Consider the following 22031-nt stretch of genomic DNA (forward strand, 5'->3'; position numbering starts at 1 on the left):
AAGTGTTGTTATTGTGACCAAAACTTCAGTACATCACCAATAGCATTGACTAACAAGGGTTTCCAACCTGCTTACTCATCTGCTTGGTCAGGTTTCTCTCTTCCCCCAACAGTTTTTGGGTGATATTGCAGTTGTGTAAGACCTTACCAATGGTTCAATAGATGGTAGAAACATGGCTGAAACAAGATTGTCCCTGTTTTACTTCTGCCGAACTCTTACATGAGCAGAATAACTCTGTGTTATTCCTTGTGCAATTTAATGACCATCCTGATCACTCTTCATCCCCATTCATTGGGACAAAATGTTTTTACTATCCCATTCAAATAGACCAAAAGAAAACAAAAATATGGTGCAATGCTTCCGTTGTACCAATGTGCGGTGATCCTGCCAACTTACAGTCTTTTCACCAAAATAAGAGTTCTCCTTAACCCAGATTTCCATTCTTTTTATCAGTAAAATATACAGCAAATTTCTTGCAATGACAACACCACAAAAAACTAACCCCATGGTGGATGGCTGCTGGTGGAGGCTAAGACTGAAGCACTCGCTTTAAACGTCAAAATCGTGACTCTGATTAATATTTGATTAATTGTGCAGCCCTAGTTATTCATGCACCTTTAACTACTGAATGTTTCAGGCAGTTCCAGTTCAGACGCTAGCTGTGAGCTAGCTGTGAGCTAGCTACCGGCGTGCACACGGACAGTGGGAGAAGGGTCACTTTCACCACTGGATGCTTTCTGAAAGCGTTCCGCTGCTTCTCAAAAATAGCCCCAAAGATGCAAGTTGTTCCAACTGCACTGTGGAGGAAGCTGAGCGAGTGCTCCACCTCTACAGATCAACCAGGTTCTCTGCTGAATATTGTCGCCTACATACCGCACACAGGAGGGACTGAAATAACCCGTCGTGCCCTCTCTGAGTGGTACTAGATTTCTGCAACGTGCTAGAGGAAAGGATGAGGCCACTTGTCTGAACTGGGCTTTTCGGCTCCAGAGTGATGAGGGAACAGCTCTGCAGGCTCACTAATGTACAGTAAATGTGACGGGTGGGTTGAATTGTTGAGTTATGCAAGGCTTTCAGCCCTCTGTAGTAGTGCAATACTTTGGCATGTTGCGTAACAGATTTGCCCTCCTCGCTTTTTCAATGTGGGCCCAACTATACTTCCGCTGTCCCTGTCCATTTCCATTCATGCCCTTTAACTTTGCATAGCAGTACTACTGCGATTAGTTCACCTCTTCAATAATTGGGAGAGCTATTTTTTGTTGGGAGTGAAGTACGTGCCATTTTGGAGCAATGCAAATTTGAATAACTGCTGAATGTGACTCCCATCTATGTGGCCCTTTCCCTTTATGTCATGCCAAAAGCAATCACAAAAATCTAAAAGTAATACAAAAGCTTTTTACACGCTGCTGTTGCTGTGCCTGTGGTCTACCTGTTTGGGTTGGTTTTTACCAACGTGGGCAGGGTATCGTTGCAGGGGTCAAGCAGAGATTTATTTGAACACAGTTATTTTTTTGGACCTTACATCCTTTCACTGCGGAGAGATCATAAGATAAGCCTTGGGCTCAATGCCACCGAATCCCTAACCTTGTACATATACAGTACATACAGGGTATATGTGTGTATGTATATGAAAAGGAGACAGGTTGCTCTGCTATAACCAAGACAATCGCCCATGATTGAACTTCATCCAAACACGCTGATTTGGACTCGCACCAACTCATCAGACGGATCATCTCGGTGCCTTAAAGGGTCAGTGAACCCTAAATGCAAAAAAACCCCCTATTTTTTAGTTACCCCTGTCTACTCTTATTCTTATCTGGTTTTGATATAGGAACTGTCAGTCAAGTCATTTCAGAACATTCCCTCCAGGAGAAGCCTGTGGACAATATTTCCAGAGTAAGTGTTCGGTTTTTTAAACATTAAAACCACTCTGAAAAGAGTTGAATGAAAAATATATACGTTGTAATTTGGGGTGAACTCATCCTTTAAATGGTTTCCTCTGATATGCTGAGCTGAATGCTTTCTGCAGTATGTAATCCTCTCAGCAGCGTCTGCTTCGTGTGCCTGTTAGCGGCTCGGTTGCTGCTCCGCCCAACACAGAGTATTACAAGGACTCTCGGGAGTCCGGATCACATGGCATCGCTGTCGAGATGAGCGAAGCCACATTCCCCCTCTTTTCTTTTTTCGATGTTGGTGGATAAAAAACACGTTTGAAACATGTGCAAACATATGGCTTTTTATTTAATTGAAATTAATATTGTAACATTAAATCAAAGGAAATATGAACACCAATCAACATATGTCAGCTTTACTCCATTTTTCTTTTTTACAAATCGGAACAACATACAAATGGGATCCGAAATCTGCTGCATTGCATTTAAATACCAAATAAAAACAAAGGCAGAATGCAGAGCGAAACTAAAACAATACACTGTAGTGAAATAATAACATAACGAACCTCATGCAAGACCATTTTCATATTCTCATCTTAACTTTCTCTTCTTTCATGCTAGTTTGCCATGTTGGATTCACGAAACCCTGCTAGCTTCAGATAACCGAGTACATTTAATGTGCGTAAATGAGCCTGCAATAATGCATATTACGTGTCAGCATAATTAACAGCCGAATAAGACAACATAGGGCAACACGTCCTGCCACATGTGTCCTGTTTTGAAGTGCTGCATTCAGAGATCCATAAAGGAAAAGTCCATAAGTCTATCAGCATCAATAACGCAATTAAGGAATCTCCCAGAGCTTTCACGTGAGGATCGTACTGTCAAACGAAATGAAGAAGGAATGCTTCCAGAGGAAATATGTATCGCTACGTTTCAATTTCTTAAGGTTCTTTTTCAGTTTGAGATATTCATGTTGAAATTAATAGTGTTGTCCAATGGCATAACGGTCAATTTAAATAAAATTACATTAGCCTTTAATTGGAAGTGCAGGAAACTGGGAACACAATAGTGTCATAAATAGCGTAGTTCTAATTCTTTTCAGTATTTTTTAAAAAACAGCTCAAATGACAAAAATAGCCAATCCATTTGTGACAAACTGTACATGAACCCTGCCACAGGCTGCCACAGGCCACTCGGAAATGTGTGGTAAATGTGGCATGTTCCTAAATCACCGGTACACTTAAGAACACACCCGTTCATATGAGTGGTTCCTGCATGAGGTCCACCGTACTTGTTCATTGATTTAAAAAAAGGAAAATTAAAAGAAAAACATGTAATTGTAGAGGTGAAATGAGTCTTTTTTATACAGTATATTTTTTGGTTTCTTTCAGATAACAAATTACTCTATTCACAGAATATACAGTTCAATAAACATTTGGGTTTACCAGTTCTTTTTTGCCGGTGTGCTTATGTGGGGCAATTATTATCATTTTCTATTATTACCATTGTTATTTTCTATCAGTGTTTGACTCATTCACAGTACATGCTTCTAACCACCAGACACAGCATATCTTCCTGCTTATTGTCCAGTCAGTCAGGATACTGCAAGCAACCACACAAACAGTACAAGAGCAATGCCTAAATCAAGTCTAGTCCCATGAGCAGATTTCTTTTACAAAAACACCATCAAAATACGCCTCAAAATATTTAATTATACCGCGATCAATCAAAAACTGTTCTTTTATGTTTTAGTTTGGTGAATTTGACCTTATCTTACAACAGAGCCCGTCCATGAATACTGCTGTTAATCACAAATAAGACGGAATAAGACTGAGTGGCCCCATTTAATACTGCATACCCCTCACACATTAGGAAAAGGTTTCTATACATACCTGTGGACTGAAAAATCTTTGGTCAACATTAGCAGTATGCAACAACCGGAACAGTAAAGACAGATCATATATAACACAATACAATAACTTATTGGTCAAGCTCACAACACAACAGCTTTTCAACAAAGACTATTTTTCAAGAAACATTGTCCAAATGAACAAAATATGTCGAGGTTACTTCACTACTGTTTTTGATCAATACATTTTGCACAGCTTCACAGGTGTGATGTGAACATCTGACAACAAAAACACAAGAAAGAAAACAACTCCTATGATACTCAACTCTCACTTGGACAACACACGGACAGTCTCAGTTCAAACAAAGACATCTTTTGAATCTTTGAAGTGGGATGTAAGGCAAACCGATGCAGAGGAATCATTGAAAAATAGTCAATGTTCCGGTGATTCTTTATACGTTGGTGAGGGAACACAACCATCTTAAAGTTTTATTTTGCCACAGACATTTAACTTCTAATCGTACTTTATTTTTTTTTCCTCACTTTTTCCCCCAAAATATCACAGCAGGATATACACGGTATGGAATTTTGAAAAAGTGCTAACTGGTGAGCCTTCTGCAGGTGCCCAAACTCATCGACAACAACACAAATGACAATTACAACCAAAGGGTCATGTTGGAACATGAGCGCCGATCCCTACTCTTGCTCCATGGTGGAGCTCCCGCCGGAGCTAACGGCTAGGTTCCTGTGAAGGTTTGGGTTCTGGCTGTGCCGGTTCCTGCTCCGCACAGAGGAGAAGGATGTGTCGCAGCCGGGGACTTTGCACTTGTGAAGCAGTCGCAGGTGGACAGTTTTGTAATGGGCCCTGAACGTGCCTTTGTTGCTGTAGACCTTTTGGCAGACGTGGCAGGTTATCGGAGACCCGCCCCCACCTCCCTGAAGCCCGCCTTGTCCTCCCCCGATGCAGCCCAGGGTTCTCTCCCCCGCGAGCACCAGCTCCTCGCGCCCCGGCCTCCCCGCGCCCATTCCATCGCAGCTCTCGTCACTGTCCTCCATGTGGAGCTCCTCGTCCTCCTCGACCCCTTCCTCGCTAACGGCACCGTCAGAGTCCCAGGAGGAACGGACGCTGCCGCCGCCACGAGGTGGGGCGGAAGAGGAGGTGCTCAGGTCCAACACTGCCCCGTCCTCCCCGTTTCCATCGGCTTCCCCTCCGCCTCCTGAAGCCTCCATGTCTGCCAAAGGAGACACCTCGGCACTGTTTGGTGCAGTGGACATTTTGCTCATTGGGAAGACGAGGCCCATGCGATTGTGTCCCCGAAAGATGACGGACGTCTGGCTGGTGGGGTCTCGATGGGGTAGATCCCTGTCCCGCTGGTCTTGGTAGTAGTCCAGAGTAACCGGGTCTCTGTCGATACAGTGGGAAGAGGGCAAGTACAGGGGGTTGGCTGGGCTGAATGAGTCTTTGGTCAGCAGCTTGTGGTGCAGGTTCAAATTTGCACTGTGTCTGTAGATAAAAAAAGAAAGTATTAAGCACTACATAGTGAGTAACTTTAATCGTTCAAAAGGCGATACAAAAAAACTAAAACAGACTGAGGACCTAAAATTAAAGCAATAAAAAAAGAATGCAAGAATTTCATAAAGCCTAATGATGATTAGGTCAGCAATTTCTTTCCCATTCATGCCAAATAAATTCTTTTTTTTTCTACCACTATTTATATTGTTCATAGAGAACATTTAAAGAAACAAATACATTAACATTAAGTCAAACGTTTCACACAATAATTGGCTTCCTTTTAACCAATTTATGTGGGTGCATGACATAAACCCCTCTACCCGTCTCAAAACATATATTACACAAATTATATTACAGCGCTTAGACGGCAACAATGTTTGTAGCTAAGCGCATTTTTCTCCTTTGAGCATCTTATGGCCATGGTAATATACAATTGGCCAATGCACCAAGAGAAGAGAAGGCACAACAATGTCAGAGAAAACAAAAGAAAAAGAAATGATCAGAGCTGAAGGTCTTGATCAACTAAAGGGGCAGCGATATTTCCCAAAACTGCATGGAACCCGTAAAAAATGCGCCACCACCAACTCTCTGACGTTGCTTATAATGTGTACCGTTGTGTAGTTTGTGAATTAGTCCAATGAGCTTATCCAGCTCATTTCCCAATTTTGGACCAAATATCTGCACAGAGAAAGGACTAATTAGTTTATTTCTGTCTTAGGTTCAGCAGCCGTAAAAGCTGTATAATTATTTTGTGACTTGCCCCGTGTCCACACATACCATCTGTGTGTCACGTCTTAAAATGTTTATTTTCTTTAGTTTACCCAAATCCTGGGTGGACGCTCGCACGGAAATTTCTGTTTTGTGAATGAGTACGACTCTGCCCTTTCCTTTCCAAACATCCTTTCTAACGCTTTTAGTAAGTACACACTGCCAGAAACTACATTTCTACATTTTCAGCAGTCCATGTTAGAGAAGAAAATATTAGATGCCTTATTACCGATATACAGGGTGTCTGCTAAGAGAAGCCGCGAGGACAACCGAATGTGCTGTTCATTTGAACAAAAAAAAACAAATTATAGTTGAGCCCTTGCACCCTTGGAACTAGACACGCTTTAATTAGTCAGCGACCCACATTTGTTGAGTGCCTCTCACCTGTCTCGGCTCCTGCGGGAGGGGAAGGCAGCATTGCAGCCGTCCACGGTGCACATGTGCATCTCCTTCAGGTGGACATTCTGGTAGTGCATTTTAACACTGTAGGGGTTCTTAAAGGTCTTACTGCAGATCTCACAGTGGTGTGGAAGGTCACCGTTGGGGTCGAGTTGGGAAAAGCCTAAGTCCCCGTAGTCATCTACACAGCCGACCGATCCCTCTCTCTCACGGTCTACGAGCTGGAGAGGGCCCCCGTTTAACTGCTTGTGCTCGCTGTCATCCCATCCGAGCCTTGCGATCTTGTCAGCTGCACGCTGAGTGCTTGCATGATCCCTCTCGTCCCTCTCTTCATTGCCTTTGGGGGGCTGACAAAGCAAGCTGTTGTCACAGTGATTCTCCATCAGTCTGTCCTCCAACGGGGAAGCCGTGGAGGAGAAGACCCCTGTTTCGGCTTGCGTCGGCCCATCATCTTTGTCCTCCCTCGCGGTCATTTCACGATCCAAAGTGTTGTCCAACAAGTTCTTGTGGCCCTCCCTTTCTTTCTCCTCGCCAATGTAACCTCCTCTCGTCTCTCTCTCGTCCCCAGCTTGTCTTGTGTACATATGCCTTTCTCCTCGAAGTCTTTCACACTCCTCTGTGTCTCGGCCCTGAAAAGGAGCCTCGTCCTCGGAGCTGCTTCCCTTATCCATCAGCTCATCTCGCTCCACCAGCTCCTTCTCTATCTTTATTGGCATGCTTGACTTCCGAGACTTTTTCTTTGGTATGGGGTCCGTCATGCAGGGTTCAGGGGCTGCAATTGGTTTGATGGGTACAGAGGAGGATAATAGAGGAAGGGAGGGTAGTGTCCCCGGGGTGTTGGCAAGCTCCGCCGGGGTTACCAGGCTGCGGTAGAAAGGCAGCACTGGCTGTACTGTTTTCAGATTGGGGAAGAGGATGCCACTCTGGCCCATGTTGGGGAACAAACTGCTGTGGAGTTTAGAGCCAGTGTCCACATGGCTCACCATGTAGCTGGGCACTGACTTATGGCTTTCTGCAGCGCAGACGGGGGTGGGGATTCCATATTCAGGCCTCTTCTCTCCCGGAGAGCCCTCATCACCAGACAAGCTGCCCCGGATGTCTTTGTCCCGGTTGTTACGGTTCATAGGCATGTGTAGCCGTGGATTTGGGTTGGCACTATGGCGATTGCGACTGCGCAGGGAGCTGAAAACCATGTTGCAGCCATCGATCGTACACTTGTGCTTGATCTTCAGATGCACTGCATTGTAGTGGATTTTCAGCGTGCCTTTGTCGTAAAATGTCTTCTCACAGGCGTTGCAGTACACTCTGCCTTTCTTCAGAGAGCATACGCCCCCGCTGCCTGCTGAGACCCCTCCGCCGCCGCTCCCATTCCTTTCCAGGCAGCGCATCTTGCTCTCAGGCGACATCTGTGTTATGTCCGAGCTCATGGAGGGCGTGCACGGAGTCGAGGGTCCTTCCGAGTAGTTGTCACTTGTGGAGAAGTCCTCTGCCTCAATCTTGGTTGTGGCGGAGATGATGTCCATTTTCCTGTCTCCACTTCGTTCTAGATCAGCAGTGAATGAGACAGAGCTGGAACCTAGCAGGCTGCTCTCAGGAGGGTGTGAAAGAGTGAGGGGGTTATCCCTCCCTAGACCATCACAGCTTTGATCGTCTCGCCTGTGACTCTGCTGCTCCATTGACCCATGGCATGGCTGCTGGTGCTGCTGGTGTTGTGGGTGCTGTGGGTGCTGTGGTGCTCCCGCCGGTGAGCCCAGGAACGGTGCAGGAACCGAGCCTAACAGCTGGAAAGGCAGCATGAAAGCCATGCTGTTGACAAAGTTCTCAAAGTGGTGCATGCTACTGCTGCTCAGTTTATCGATTTTGGCTGTTGAGAGGTTGGCAGCGGTGCGAGGCGTGTTGCGCTCGATGAAGGTGCGGATATCAGAGTTGGTGCGGGTGCTAGGAACCAACACAGCCTGGCCCTCCTTGTCTTGCAGAGCCATCAGCTCCACTATGGACTTGGTTTCGCCGAAACGCAAAAACTGCTGCAGTGTGGCGATCTCTTCCTCGAAAGTCATGATGGCCCAACGGTCCAGGACCTTACCGGCTACATCCTGCACAGAGGGCAGGGAGAAGGGGGAGAGTAGGTGAGAACAGAAGCGGGAATATGAAATAGATTGAGAAGGAAGGGGGAAGGGGAACAAAAAAGAGAAAGAAGGGCGAGAGCAATTTCATCATTAGCATTATAAATGTCTGTTGGGTTGCTCATAAATATTCACAGAGTGGGTAAGATGACACACCCTATAAAGCAGAGTGGCAGGGCAGCTAAATGAAGGAATCAGATTGAGCGTTAATATGAGCGGGCAGCGCAGAACCCTCATTACACTGACTTCCAGTGTTTCATCTCATAGGTCATTTCTCTTCATTTAAATCATGTGGATTTACTTCAAGCGGATAGAGAACACACACACATCCGAGTGAGGACGTGCATCCAGGCATAATAGCAAACACATACACGGACTCCCAAAGGCTTGCAAAAAACCTTGCACCAAACACATACATATACATGTAGACACACTAGTAGGGCTGGGGTGATCACAGGGCGGTTCACATTGATCAAGTGGGTCCTCTCTCCCTTAGCCCAGCGGTAATCACATGTGAGTTTGGGTGTCTTTCAAAGGGAAAAGCAGCTTCGTGCCATGACCGTGTTTAATATTTCATCACAGAGCATTCATTGGGCGCCTGTCGAGGATTCTGACTCTACGTTCGCAATTAGATGAGCTAACATGAATTAAACGCACCCCGACTTGAATACTTGATGATGTACTAATCGAACTGAGAGCTCGCACTGACATCGTGCCTGCAGCCCAGGCCTTGGTCGGCTTGGCTTCAGCTTGAGAGAAAATCTGAAGCATAAGAAATAATATTTACAAATCTACCCAGCACGTTTGGAGACCTCCCCGAGCTGGTTGTACCACAGCAACTAGGGGGTTCATGGTATTGGTCGCTACATACCATCTCTCTCCTGTCTTCAGCCCTGTTTTCCTGACCAATCTTCTCCAGCTTCCTCCCACGTCTTCCTTAATAATTCCCTCTCACTTCTCTCTCTCCTTCAAATATAGTATACTCACAGTTTAAGGGTTGCGTTTTTGCTTCCAGGCAATTTTAGAGGCTTTCCACCCTGAAAATAATGATGTGACACACTATGCCCGAGATAGTTGGGAACTACCTTCCAAAATTTAAATGAAAAGATTGATATCAATCTTATGGCTATGTATTAAGAGCAGAGCCACAATGTGTTGATCTAGCATTACATTAGGACTGAAGGAAGGGAGAAGACATCTTTGTGAAATTGTATTATAGTTCTAATTGGCAGTACACTGTTGATCACATGGTAGCCCGCCCTAAAGCATGCACTGCTTTAATGTCTTTATTAGAGCTTACCTGGAGGACGTATCCACGAATGTAGTCCTGCAGGGTCCAGTCCAGTGCGTTGAGGATCTGGATGACCTCCTCCTGCTTGAGCACAGAGAACAGACGGTCCAGGAGGATCTTGAGGCGGATGGGGATGGCCTGGGTGCCGTACAGCATCAGGCTGCAGATATCAAACACCACGTTGGAGTGCACAATCTCCACCTGGCTGCTCTGGTACATGTGGTGGACCTTCAGTTTACTCAGGGCTGGAATACACACAGCAGATTTGACTTAATTAGATTTTATGGATGTAAGGTTCATTCATGTAAGCGATGCTGAAAAATACAAAACCACAGTCTATATATCAATATCGCCATGAAAACCAGTGGTTTGAGTTCATGTAAAAGATCTCCTTAGATTTCCTTAGAGATGTGATTCATGTGTATGAGCAATAGTTAATAAATGAAAAAATGAACATCAGAGCTGTGTGATCATGACACCATCGAACACTTTAAAATAGGTTGATACTTTTTAAAAAGGCAGGAATCTCTGAAACGAATGAAATGTGAGTGAAAATGGCCTGAGTGGAATGTCGTCGCAGCGAGGTCTTACCGTGCGCTACCCAGCCATGCTTGCAGTTTTCACACTGCCTCCTCTTCAGCTTCCCAGGCTTGAAGCTGTCACAGTTACAGTTCACCAAAGTGCAGCAGATAGCCTGTCAACACAAAGAAAGACACAGTTTTTTCTCTTCTTTTAATGAGCGCCAACACAAAAGAAACATACTCCGGTTTTTACAACCCACAGTACCACCCGTCTACAGTTGGGACTTGCTGAGATACATATATTGCCCGGTCGATGTTTTCTCTTCTGCCAATACTTTTATGAAGCAGCGGATGCTTCTGTTATCTGAATTATGCAAACTGAAGGCACAGTATCTTTTTAGGGGCTGCAGCTATTTACAGAATTCAAATATTGTCGATGATGTGAAGGATTCCACCAACAGTAGCCTGACATAACTTTTTGTAAACCTTAAGAAGAATATGAGTAGAGCTCGGAGGTAGCAAATTAAAAAAGTTTGACTTTCTATATATATATATATATAAATATATATGGAATTTTGCCGTTTAAAAATCAAAGTGCTGCAGGGTCGGTCCTATCTACAGTAGGCCTAATGAAAGGTCTCGGACACACCTGGACCACCAAAACCCTCCTAATCAATCAATGCCCAAGGCAGACACACAAACACACACCTACAGAGGTCAAGGGACTCCGTCCATTAGCTTGTCTGCTAATGGGTTTTTATCTTTTCAGGATCAACGTGCAGAAAAGTAGAGTAAGTGGACACACACACACACACACACAAGAGAGGAGTGAATGGCCCTAATGAGTCAGGTTTAGTGGGTAGCTGCTGACTCGGCAGCGGAGAGGACTCCAGCACTCTGTTTCACTAAAAATGTCTCTGAGTCCCTGTGCCCCGGACAGAATCAACCCTTTACACGCTAGGAACTGAGTATAAAGCATCAACAGATTTATGATCAAAGCCGCTGTACTACACGCCGAAAACCTCAGAGTGGCTGTGCTACGCGGCCTCCCTCCCTCCGCATCTATAATGCATGATCAGCGGGGCTACGGCATACATGAGCGGCATGCTTAGCTCCTTGCTGGAGATCACTGCCTCTCCACGGGCGCAGAGGGGATGCGGAGCGCGGGTGGGTGGGGATGGGACCTCCCGCTCCTCCTCCTCATCATTTAGTCAGCCGCTTGGCTCCTGCGCTTGAGGCTGGGCTTGTCCTTGAGGTTTGGTATTGCGTTATTTCACCTTACAATAACCTTTCCTCATTAGGACGGATAAACTGACCTGAGACATAAGGGCGGGCGGCAGCTACCTGGCCTTGAAACAGTGTGGCTGCTCCAGCCCTCGGTCCCATGACATCCGTTTGTCAGTTTTGTCTCCGGGCCGGCTACCTCAGTCTGCTCCGGACAGTGATGGGGTGTGAAAAAAATCATTAAAAAAAAGCCCTTTTGCTCGTCTCTCAGCGACATAATCCCATCATTACAGAGCACCGAGAACCAACACGGCCCAATTAGGCTAATCCCAGCCCACCTCCTCCTGCTGCTACCCCTAATATACATCTCAATCAGGTGCCCCCCTGCTAGCTCACCAGCCTGTAACACACACACACACATTCCTATGCGCAGTGTGCTCCAGGTCGTTTATCTTGATTAACAATTCATTTTTGAGTTACTGCAAAGAAGAAGAAAGAGGAACAGAAGAAGAAACATGGCGGCGTGGGGCAGGCCAGGGCTCGGTGACCCTCTCTCTCTCTTCTCTGTTGTCACAACGGAGCCACGGCTGCTGGCACGCATCACCGAAGTCGATGACAAGAAGACTAATTGCACAAAATGATGCTGCTGGGTAAGTGAAGCCCGAGCTAACGCGGCGTCGCTTGTTCTTTGTGTCAGTGGTGTTTAACGGCGGGGGCCACACGTCGACCCCGCCACCTCCACCCACACCTCCACCGCCTCACACTCACACACACCGCTCCAATTACCATTGGGCTTTGTTCATGTATGTGTTACAATAAGGGCGGCCTTTAGTAAAACCTCAAGAAATATTTTCATAGTACAGATAAAAAAAAATATTTGACAGAATAGTCAGATCTATTTTATTTTTTTTGTCAACAAATTTGGACACTTTTTCCCGTGGGAGCACACTCCAACAGAGTTAGTGCAGCTTGAATTAAGCCTATTATTGAGATCCAGTGTTTGTGAACAATGTTGACCTGTAGAAATAGTGATAAACCCCCCAGCATATTCACTAACGGAGACGCTACATGTGTGATTGTGAATCGTGGAGCTCTGGCAGCGCCATTTTCTTTTTACTTTTAAAGTGAAAGCCCATTCAGGCTCCTTGTGCACATCTTGATTGTGGACACCAGTCCTTCAGCGCCGGTCCACTTGCACTCAGAGGGCACGCTGAATAGGACGCAGAGATGGAGGTCGTGACGGGAGGTTAGAGAGAGGGAAGGCGTAGAAGTAAGTCCAAAGCCCGGGATACTGAGTGTGTATGCGTGGGTCGGCACACAAAGAACCTCGACACAGCTCCGATGTTTGCATCGGATTGGACTGGTTTAAAGTGAACACATTATATCCATATTGCAAATTTAGCTGTTTGCTGAACAATTCAGCACAATCCTGAATAATTCAGGAATTTCAGTTTTAAAAAAACGGAGTATAACAGGAGTGGGGGAGCGTAGGCATGCTTCCTTTGCTGAGTACTAGTGTTACAATTCAAAGCAGATTTATTTAGAAGGCACGATGCTTTTTTCTCATTACTGTCTGGCTGAGATCTTTGTCGTTGTTACGTTTGTTCATCTGGTCGAACAAAATCTTCAGTAAAAATCGGTACAAATGAAACACCAAAGCGCGGTTTACCTTTGGTACCACCCTTCATTTAAAGTGCCTTCATCATTTCAAGTGCTAATTGTTATAAGAAAGCGTTTTGTCTTTTGCACAACTGTGTTGTTTAAAGAAGTGGCCCCTCCTCCGCATGCTGAATAGCTCCTTTCACAGCAATTGGCAGTTGGGCCCGTTATCTTACAGCAGTTTGATCGATTTACTTTTTAGTCACTGAGTTTGACCCGTCCCACTCGGCCTTTGATTGGTCGGTAAGGACCCCAATGTTCGGACGGTAATTGATCTCAACTCACATGGGGGAGGTTTTCAACCGCAGCCGTGTTCATACACCTGATATGTAATCACATTGCTCTGATTATGGGAGAAAAATTGCTTTTTCTATTTCTTTCTAAACTTAAATATTCGATTGAGGTATTTCTTTGGGGAACTGTTTCCTGATTCCTTTGCAGCAAAGAAAAAGAGTTCCATTAAAAAAGCCTTTTTCAAAAATGCACTTTGAATGGACGGCATAAAATCAATAGAAATTTAAAAGAAGTATCTGACCCCTGATCCGTGTGGTGACTTGTAGATACACAATGCATGGATATAATATGGAAATATCCGTCCATTATGAGACAGAAAGAAAATATGCTCGCTCGGGTCAAAATGGAACATCATCATTTCATTTTTTTTTTTTTTACACACACACACGCACAAAAGAGAAAATGCATAACATCCTATACGCGTCCTGAAGAGTCACGGCGCTTTAGAGACTCAGCAGAGGCAAACAGCTGCTCGGACAGAGACGGGCGGCTAAATGCGCCGGAAAACGAATCAATTAGCAGCGGGCCCGCCACAAAGTGACACTCGATGGGGGGGGGGAACAACGCGGTTCTGGTGCCAGAGAGAGAATAACAAGCGGGTGATGAGCAGCTCCGAGGAAGAGGAAGAGCGACGACGGCCGAGTGAGAGCGAAGCAGATCGCGATTTACTAGCAGCCATGAATCACTTTACGAGAGAATTATGGCACAGGGGGAATAAAGCCAGCGAGAGTTTTCCTTGATGAAAAATATAAATGTGTTATTATGAATTAAACACATTTCATTGAAAACCTCCTCAGTCACTTTCACAATTCTAGTTACAAATGTTTCTATTGTTATTTATTAATCCCGTGTAAAGAAGTGAGTGGAATCGGTTCATTGACCAAGATGAATAACAGAAGAAAATGAAAAACAAAAGAATTTGGTTGTTATTTTTTGTTCATTTCTTTCAGATTTTGAATTGTTGTTCAAACTGAAAGAAGAAATAAAAAGAGATCTTCAGACCGTAGGAGGTTGTGATGGACGCCCTATTTTCTGCCTTTAAAAAGGATTGATTCATTCACTTTAAAAACTCAAATTTGAGGAAAATATTTCATTAGAAATAACTTTTTCTCAATTTTACTCTGGAGTTAAAAAGGAAATTACATTTTAAAAGGAGTTCACGTGGAAAATTGGGGGACAAAGTGAGCTTAGGTTAATTTAGCACGTGAAATTAAAGCAAAACTATTAAAGTAGTAAATAGACAGTAAAAAGCAAACAGCCTGCTCAAGAGAAAAGCTGAGCATTCATTTACACACACACTCACACACCCACACACACACACACACACAAAAACAGGGAAAATAAATAACTTAACATATCATAGCCGGAACACACAGAAAACCCTGAGGAATCCAGTAGGAGGACGGTGTTCTTGGTAACACCCCGATATCCTGCTAATAACGCCGACTTCCACCAACAAACCCAGCTCAGCACCACAACGGGGACCACGTTAACTACACCTGGCCCCACAGGCTCTCTGTGTGTGTGTGTGTGTGTGTGTGTGTGTGTGTGTGTGTGCCGTGCACGGTCATGAATAAATCACGCCCTGGTCCAAGTTGTGTATGTGACAGCGAGGCAGTAAAATGTTAATTGATGACAAGCGTTGGTTAAAGCGAGGTTAGGATACATGAGCCGCTCGGCGGGGGCCACGGGATTCGGGCCCCTGGCCCCCCCGGCCCCTGATTTAATGTCACCCTCCCGAAGAAAGAGGGAGCACTTTCAACACACAGCCCCGGATAAAAAACAAGAAAGAGAGAAAAAGAGGTGACATTATACTTATTACAGACAACCCCCCCCCCTCAGCCCCAGAGCCGCCCCGGCCCGCGCTTCACTGACCTCGCGTGAGTCGCACTTCAAAGAACGAAGCGAATGAAATGCCGCGCTCCTTTTAACACGCAGCACATTGGACTTCAAAAAGGGAGAAGACGAGCCCGGTAAGAAGCATGCGAGTACAAGTAGTGACAGGCTGCTTCTGAGCCTATTAGGGAGCCCATACAGCCCAAAGACGGCGTGAACAACTCATTATTTCATACTCATCCGCCAGTCAATCACAAGAAAGCAGTCACAGAAACACCAGGTCACACTCACACGCTACAACATCAGTGCAAACAAAGGAGAGGGAACAGATGTTTACCTGAGTGTCCATGAGGAAAAAAAGAATGACTTCCTCAAATGCAAAAGCCTTAAAAGAGAGTGAGCTTGTGTAGAGGAGAAGGGTGCCGGGGTGGGGGTGGTGGTGGTGATGGTGATGGGGGGGGGGAGGGGGGGGGGGGGGAGCCAAAGTTGGGTTGGCTTCCCGGTGTATGTGTCTCCCCTTTAGAGAGGGAGTGTTTGGCTCAGAGAGGGAGTGAATGAGGGGAACATGTTAGTACACCGAGTCTGAGAGAGTTTTGCTCCCAGCTACGCTCTGATTAATATCAGATCACCCCCCCTGCACCCCCCACCCCCCCCCTCTACCTCCCACTGCCTGCCTCCTGACAATCCTGTCACATCTGGCTGACAAATCCGCGCAAGCCTTTTGGTGGCAGAGCGGGGCCGGACGCGACGGGTGGCTGCTGCTGTGAGTGCGTCTAGTTGGGGGGCGTTCGGGGGGGGCACCCGGGACCAGAGGGGTGTTTCGCAGCTCTAGGAGACGCTGAAGGGAGTAAAAGGCTGGATCAGATACAAACACTATAACCCCCCCCCCCCTCATCCTTTCACGGATGGGCCATCATAGGCCTAATGAAGCCGACGGCGCTGGCGGGCTACAGTCACACACAGTCACACACCGTGCGACGAGCAGGGGCCCTGTGCTGTGTTTCCTGTGTGTGTGTGTGTGTGTGTGCCCTGCAGCACTAAAGGAGAACAGAGAGACGCCCACAGAAAGGTAGACAGAAGGAGACGAGAGAAGCACAGAGAGAGGACATTAGTTTGTTGAAGCCGCACAGGGCCACTCTACTCACATTTCTGTGTCGCACACACACACATACACAGTAATGGTGTCACACAATAAAAAGCAACCTGTTGGAGGAGCATGAAATGTGCAAGAAAGACAGAAAAAAAAGCAAAACAGAATTTGATTTATTGAATTAAAAAAGGCTTTTTTAATAATTGTGTTTGTGCTTATTTCTTATATCTGTTATTATTATGTAAACATTTTTTTTTTAATTACTAAAACAATGACAATGTCGTATTTAATGTTCATTTTAAAACGTTTAAATGTTTTGAGTCCGTCACATTCAAATATCTGTTTTTTGTTCAGTGACTTTCTGGTTAAATGTGAGTGTAATAATGGATTAGATGATACATTGTACAAAAAGTAAGCGTCTCTCAGATTTGTATTCATGAATAAAACAATGGGATAACACAATTAGTGTTGTCGGTCTGCTTCATTCATTCACCCTCCCGTCTGTCTGGACAATCTGTTTGTCTCTTTAACAAAATCAACTACAAGCGTTTCTCCCTCCACTGTTTAGCACAGATTACACACACACACACACACACATACACACTCAGGTATGGCAAGTGTGTGGCCGCTGGATACTGCCTCACCAAAAACAGAGCTCAGCTAATTGTTGCATTTTGGACACAGTGAAACATTGGGCTGCTCTTAAATCTCATTGCAATAGACTGTGGGCCAAGAGGCTACCTGAGGCTACCTGAGGCTACCTGAGGCTACCTGAGGCTACCTGAGGCTAAGGAGGATAAGGCAGGCCGGGCCGGGCCACAGGCGGCGGGAAGGAGAACAGGCCCAGGGGAGAACAGAAGGATAGATTACTGTCTCTAAAACAGGGGTGGAAGTGGCGTTTAGGATCGAATATCCCTTAATATACAATTGTTAAGTTAATCTGATAAACTCTAAATCTAAAGGATTGATTGGAATGAAATAAGTACAATTACAGAACAAAGAATTCAGAAGAAGAGAAATAGAGAATCATTCACCACTGACTTTGACTTCTTGGCATGTGAGGACAATCTCACTTTCAGTTCAAATCTTTTAAAGAAAGGCAAGTATACAATGTCAGCTTTTGAGATGAGTTGTGAAGACTTTATCGAGATCTACTAAAAGAAGAGAAGTGGGCATAAATAGCAGTCATTTCACGTGTTCTTTTAGATTTGGAGCACTTTTAAAAGAAAAATTATTTTTCTCAAAAGTAAGGTATCCAAAAAGGTTCAACGCTCTATTGATCACACTGTAACAACTACTAACTACTAACACATGACTAAGACTAAGACACTGAAAAACACATCTGGACACGCAGCACAACTGCACTGTGGACCTGCACATGTCTCTCGTCAAACAAGAGCCCACGCACCAAAACACTGCTCCTAAAAGTCTGAAACCCTTCCGCCTGTCACTCTGCTCCGTGTAAACGCCATCCAGCTCGCCTCGGTGTGAGCGAGCGCACACAAACCAGCAGTGGAGATCTCTTACCTCGGCCATTGTCATTCAGTCGGATGTTTCCAAGGATACCGGTGAGTTTGCCATTCCCCGCGAGTCCCACAAAACAACTGGCTGCAACTCTCCCGTCCGCACGGATACTAACGCAAGAGAGCCATCGCGCCCTGCAGCATCTCCTCCAACAGCACGGACACACATGTGCTCTGTCGTCACACACTCACACACGCACACACACTGAAACACCACACCACTAAAAAAAAAAAAAAAAGAGAAGAGAAGTAGTAGTCACTGTGCTTTTACTCTCATGGCACAGATGCAGACACACACACACACACGCACCTCCTCTGCTTTCTCTCCTCTAATGTTGCCGTGGACTGGCTCTAAACTACTCAAGATGTTCAGTGTGTGTGTGTGTGTGTGTGTGTGTGTGTGTGTGTGTTGAAACTGGGCACAGGGATTGGAATGAGATCCTCCCACTCGGCATTCTCACCTCAGGAGCTGCCTGCTCCCTCCCTAGCCTGCGCACACACACACACACACACACACACACGGAGGTGTGCACGGCCTCTCTGGCACGCGGACACACACACACACACACGCGTGCGTGCGCGTCTCTACCCCCGTCGGAGTCACAGGGCAGTCCCCTCACAGCTGGCTGGAAGAGGGCATGACACTCATCTTTCACAGAGATTTGATCAAAAGGAATCACAAAGGCTGGAGGCTCTCCTAATGCAGTCAGGGGAGACTCTGCCTCTATCCCCCCCCCCACCCCCTCGCTCGCTCGCTGTCTGAGTAATGCCCTAAATCAACGTTGCCCCTCTTGGTGCACACAGCCCAGTGTGTGTGTGTGTGTGTGTCTGGATTCACCTTAACACTGCTCTGCGAACAGCCTCCATAACAAGTTATGCCTTGTGCCGTCAGGAATGTGTCAGTGTCTGTGTCGAGTGGTTCTCCGGAGGAGGGGGACTTCACACATGACAAAAAAAACCCGGATCTTTAGGAATACGCGGATACCCGCTGCGGGTATCGAACCTCAACACTAACTCGTCTTTGGACTGAAATGTGTCCAGTGTATCAAAGTGTGGAAAGGTGTCGTGTGCGTCTCTCTTTTTTGAATATCAGTTTGAATTCTTTGGGACTTTCAGCATAGTTAAGACGACAGATGGCTTCCTGGTTATCCTGTATTTTCATCTATTAAGGTTTAAAATCCTCAGGTGCTTATTGGCACGAACGTGCAAGATGACAAATGCTGTCAATTGTGTGAAAGCTAAAGAAATGTTGCAGTGCTAAAAGTCCCACTAACAAAACTGAAGTGTGTTTGGGGGAAAGTTGAGGGCACAACACAACTTATGTCATGGGATCAAGGGGAGAGAGGCAGTTAAAGACAGCTGTGATCGCACACTTCACTCTCAAGTGACGGTTAAAATGTTTCAGTTACTTCTAAATGGACATGAATATATTTGCGATTTTCTGGACGTAACTAGTGGGGCTGTGAGGTGTGACCCTACATATGTATACCTATATGTACCTGGTATATATACCTATATATATACCTGCACTACGTTGTCTGTCGTCCATTGTCGTACAGTCTGCCGTCATGCACCAACCGCCAAGTCAAATTCCATGTATGTCTGACATATGACGGCAACAAACGATTCCTGATTCCCGATACATGACGAGCCACAGTTTCTGCCCGTTGGTGTGAACCTGAACGGACCCAGGACGGGAGCTTTCACAAACCGGGTTCAGCGACACACAGTTCTTTTCTGTCCACAAGTCGACGAATATCGACAAGGATTTAATTAACACTACTGAACGACTGAAAAATGGAATTGGAACTAAATTCCTTTTTTTCCCCTTCAAATGATATGTTAATATTCAATATATGATGATTATTATACAGGATAAATGAGGTCAAGTTTAACGAGGGTTATAGTCGTGGATTTTCAACCATTGTCCATTACTCGTACTCTCCTGTCATTTGCCTTTCTATTTCTTCCTCCCTCCCTCCTCCCCCTCTGTGGCAGAGTGAAAGCTCTGATGATTTTAGCCATTAGAGGGATCTGCTAATCCACAAATTACACAGCAAGTTTAAACAGGTACACCTGGTGAGCTCCACCTGTGGCAGCTTAAGGGAGGAAGGGAGTTTGGAGTGGGGGGAATGCCAGGTTGAGACACACTTTAAAGGTTCAGTGGAGTTACAGAAGTGAACCAAAAAAAAAAAAGACTTCTCCTTCTTGTTGATCCTTCTGACTATCAGCGGACAGGCTGTCCTTGTTTTGGGACGTGCAGGGCTGCAGCAAAGGAAGTCAGGCCACGTACAAACCCTCCCTGCTCACTGCATGCGTACAGACTTTTCAAAATAAACTTCTGTATCACAGGAAACTTATGTTAGGAGCATTATAGTAGTTTAGTAAGTGGCGGTTTCCTGGTTGAAAGATCGCCGTTTGTTGTTTTATTGACAACGACGTGGACACCCGTACTGATACACAAGAGAACACTGCTTGTGCCTCGTGTAACGCCACAATGAGTCACCATTGCTTCGTAGCGTGCGTACTTAACTGACGCCGCCTACCTGAGTTACTTAATTTAGCCCAAAATGATCTCCTCTGTACCGAAATTCTTCTGCGTATTTTCCACCGAAACAATGGGAGGAGGGTGAGGTAACTCCGCAAGAGCAGGCGGAGTGTTACTCATCCACTTGAGACACCCCCATTTTCCCAGTGTGGATCTCAACCTGACAACCCTGCAATCAAAAGGGCGCCTCTCCAACCTCTAGGCTAGCCACATTTCCTGCCCTAGCATTCAGAGATTTGCAGAGAAGCCTCGCTAACTGACAAAAACGCCACTAATGACCCTTGAAGTTTAACATTAAAACTGCATCACTTTGCACAGGAGATCAAAGCTGTTCTTATTTGTGAAAAGCCCAAAATGTTATGAGGTTACATGTATGGATGAGATGCAACCCGTCGGGGCATGTAACGCTAGGTTGGAAAGCCCTCCACTCCCCTGCGGTCGTCCAGGCAAGTAGATCTGCTTACCGGCCTTCTATTTATTCCATACCTAAGGGATGCATACCAAGTAGAGCCCCAGACCTGGCCTGGATTAGGTCCGCACTGCTTGTCAGATTGCTGCTCCCTCGGCTGGAGCACAGCAGACGGATTCGCACCCCAGGGGTTCGAGCGTGGAAGCTGCAGCTAAAACCACAGCAAATAAACTCCATGTGCAGGTCACGCTGCCTACTTACATGTCTGTCATTAGTCTTCCTGGGGGGGGGGAGCCAAACGGGATTGAGTATTTCAGCAGATGAGCAGCTCTGGCAGAGTTACAAACTATTTCACACTTCCTATATTTGATGAACCCAAGCGAAATGCTTCTCGTGTCATTGCTGTTGTTTTTTGGTTTGACAATACTTTTAGCTGATCGTGTGCGTTTACATCAGATGTGCGACCTTGTGATAATTTAAGGACACGCCTGAATTCATTTTCAATTCAATTTATGATGAAAATGCTGTGAAAAACCTAATGTGATTAAAATGCTTTTGGTGTTAAATCAATGCTTCAGTTGCCCTGGGCATCAAACAGACATTGGAGACAGGGCTGTCCTTTGCGCAACCAAGACTTATTTTACCTCACTTTTAGTATTGTAATCACGTTCACACCATTGCTTTTTTAACTTGAATTGATTAAAACAAGTCTTAACCAAGAGAAAACAAAAAAAAGTAGATTTCTCTGTAAAAAGTATGTTTAAGTTTATTTCAGTGAGAATGGGCAGGGTCGGAAATACACGAGGGCTAAGGGCAAAATTGCCCCGAAGAAATATCATTTTGCCCCCGATATCACTGGGAGGGAGAAAAACATGCCGCCATTTTTTATCTAACAATAATTTCAATTTAATTTTTTGATCTTGTCAAAAATATCGTAGCCTTTATGACTTGGTCCAGTTGCCAGTTGACTGATGTAGCGTGTGCAGGAAGAATCAAACGTTCTTAGCTATTTCATGTTAGCTACGAAGGCTTGCTAGCTAGCTAACGTCAGCTAACGTCAGCCAGTGAGAGATGTTTCCTCTCCTCATA

General features: G+C 45.5%; 1 protein-coding gene across 2 annotated transcripts; it reads right to left on the minus strand.

Annotated features, from left to right (window-relative positions):
- Positions 1-2234: 2234 nt before the first annotated feature.
- On the minus strand, positions 2235-18351 carry bnc1 (basonuclin zinc finger protein 1). Of its 2 annotated transcripts, XM_037452169.2 has the most exons (6): positions 18296-18351; positions 17990-18206; positions 10430-10532; positions 9848-10083; positions 6410-8517; positions 2235-5248 (listed from the first exon to the last, which is right to left on the minus strand). In XM_037452169.2, exons 2-6 carry the CDS (start codon positions 18002-18004, stop codon positions 4441-4443), a joined length of 3270 nt encoding a protein of 1089 aa, XP_037308066.2. In that variant the 5' UTR covers positions 18005-18206; positions 18296-18351; the 3' UTR covers positions 2235-4440. The 2 variants fall into 2 exon arrangements, with proteins under 2 accessions (XP_037308066.2, XP_037308075.2); XM_037452178.2 differs by lacking the exons at positions 17990-18206; positions 18296-18351 and adding an exon at positions 15710-15771.
- Positions 18352-22031: the final 3680 nt, after the last annotated feature.

The sequence above is a fragment of the Pungitius pungitius genome, chromosome 4 (assembly GCF_949316345.1).
Source record: "Pungitius pungitius chromosome 4, fPunPun2.1, whole genome shotgun sequence".
Classification (NCBI taxonomy): Eukaryota; Metazoa; Chordata; class Actinopteri; order Perciformes; family Gasterosteidae; genus Pungitius; species Pungitius pungitius.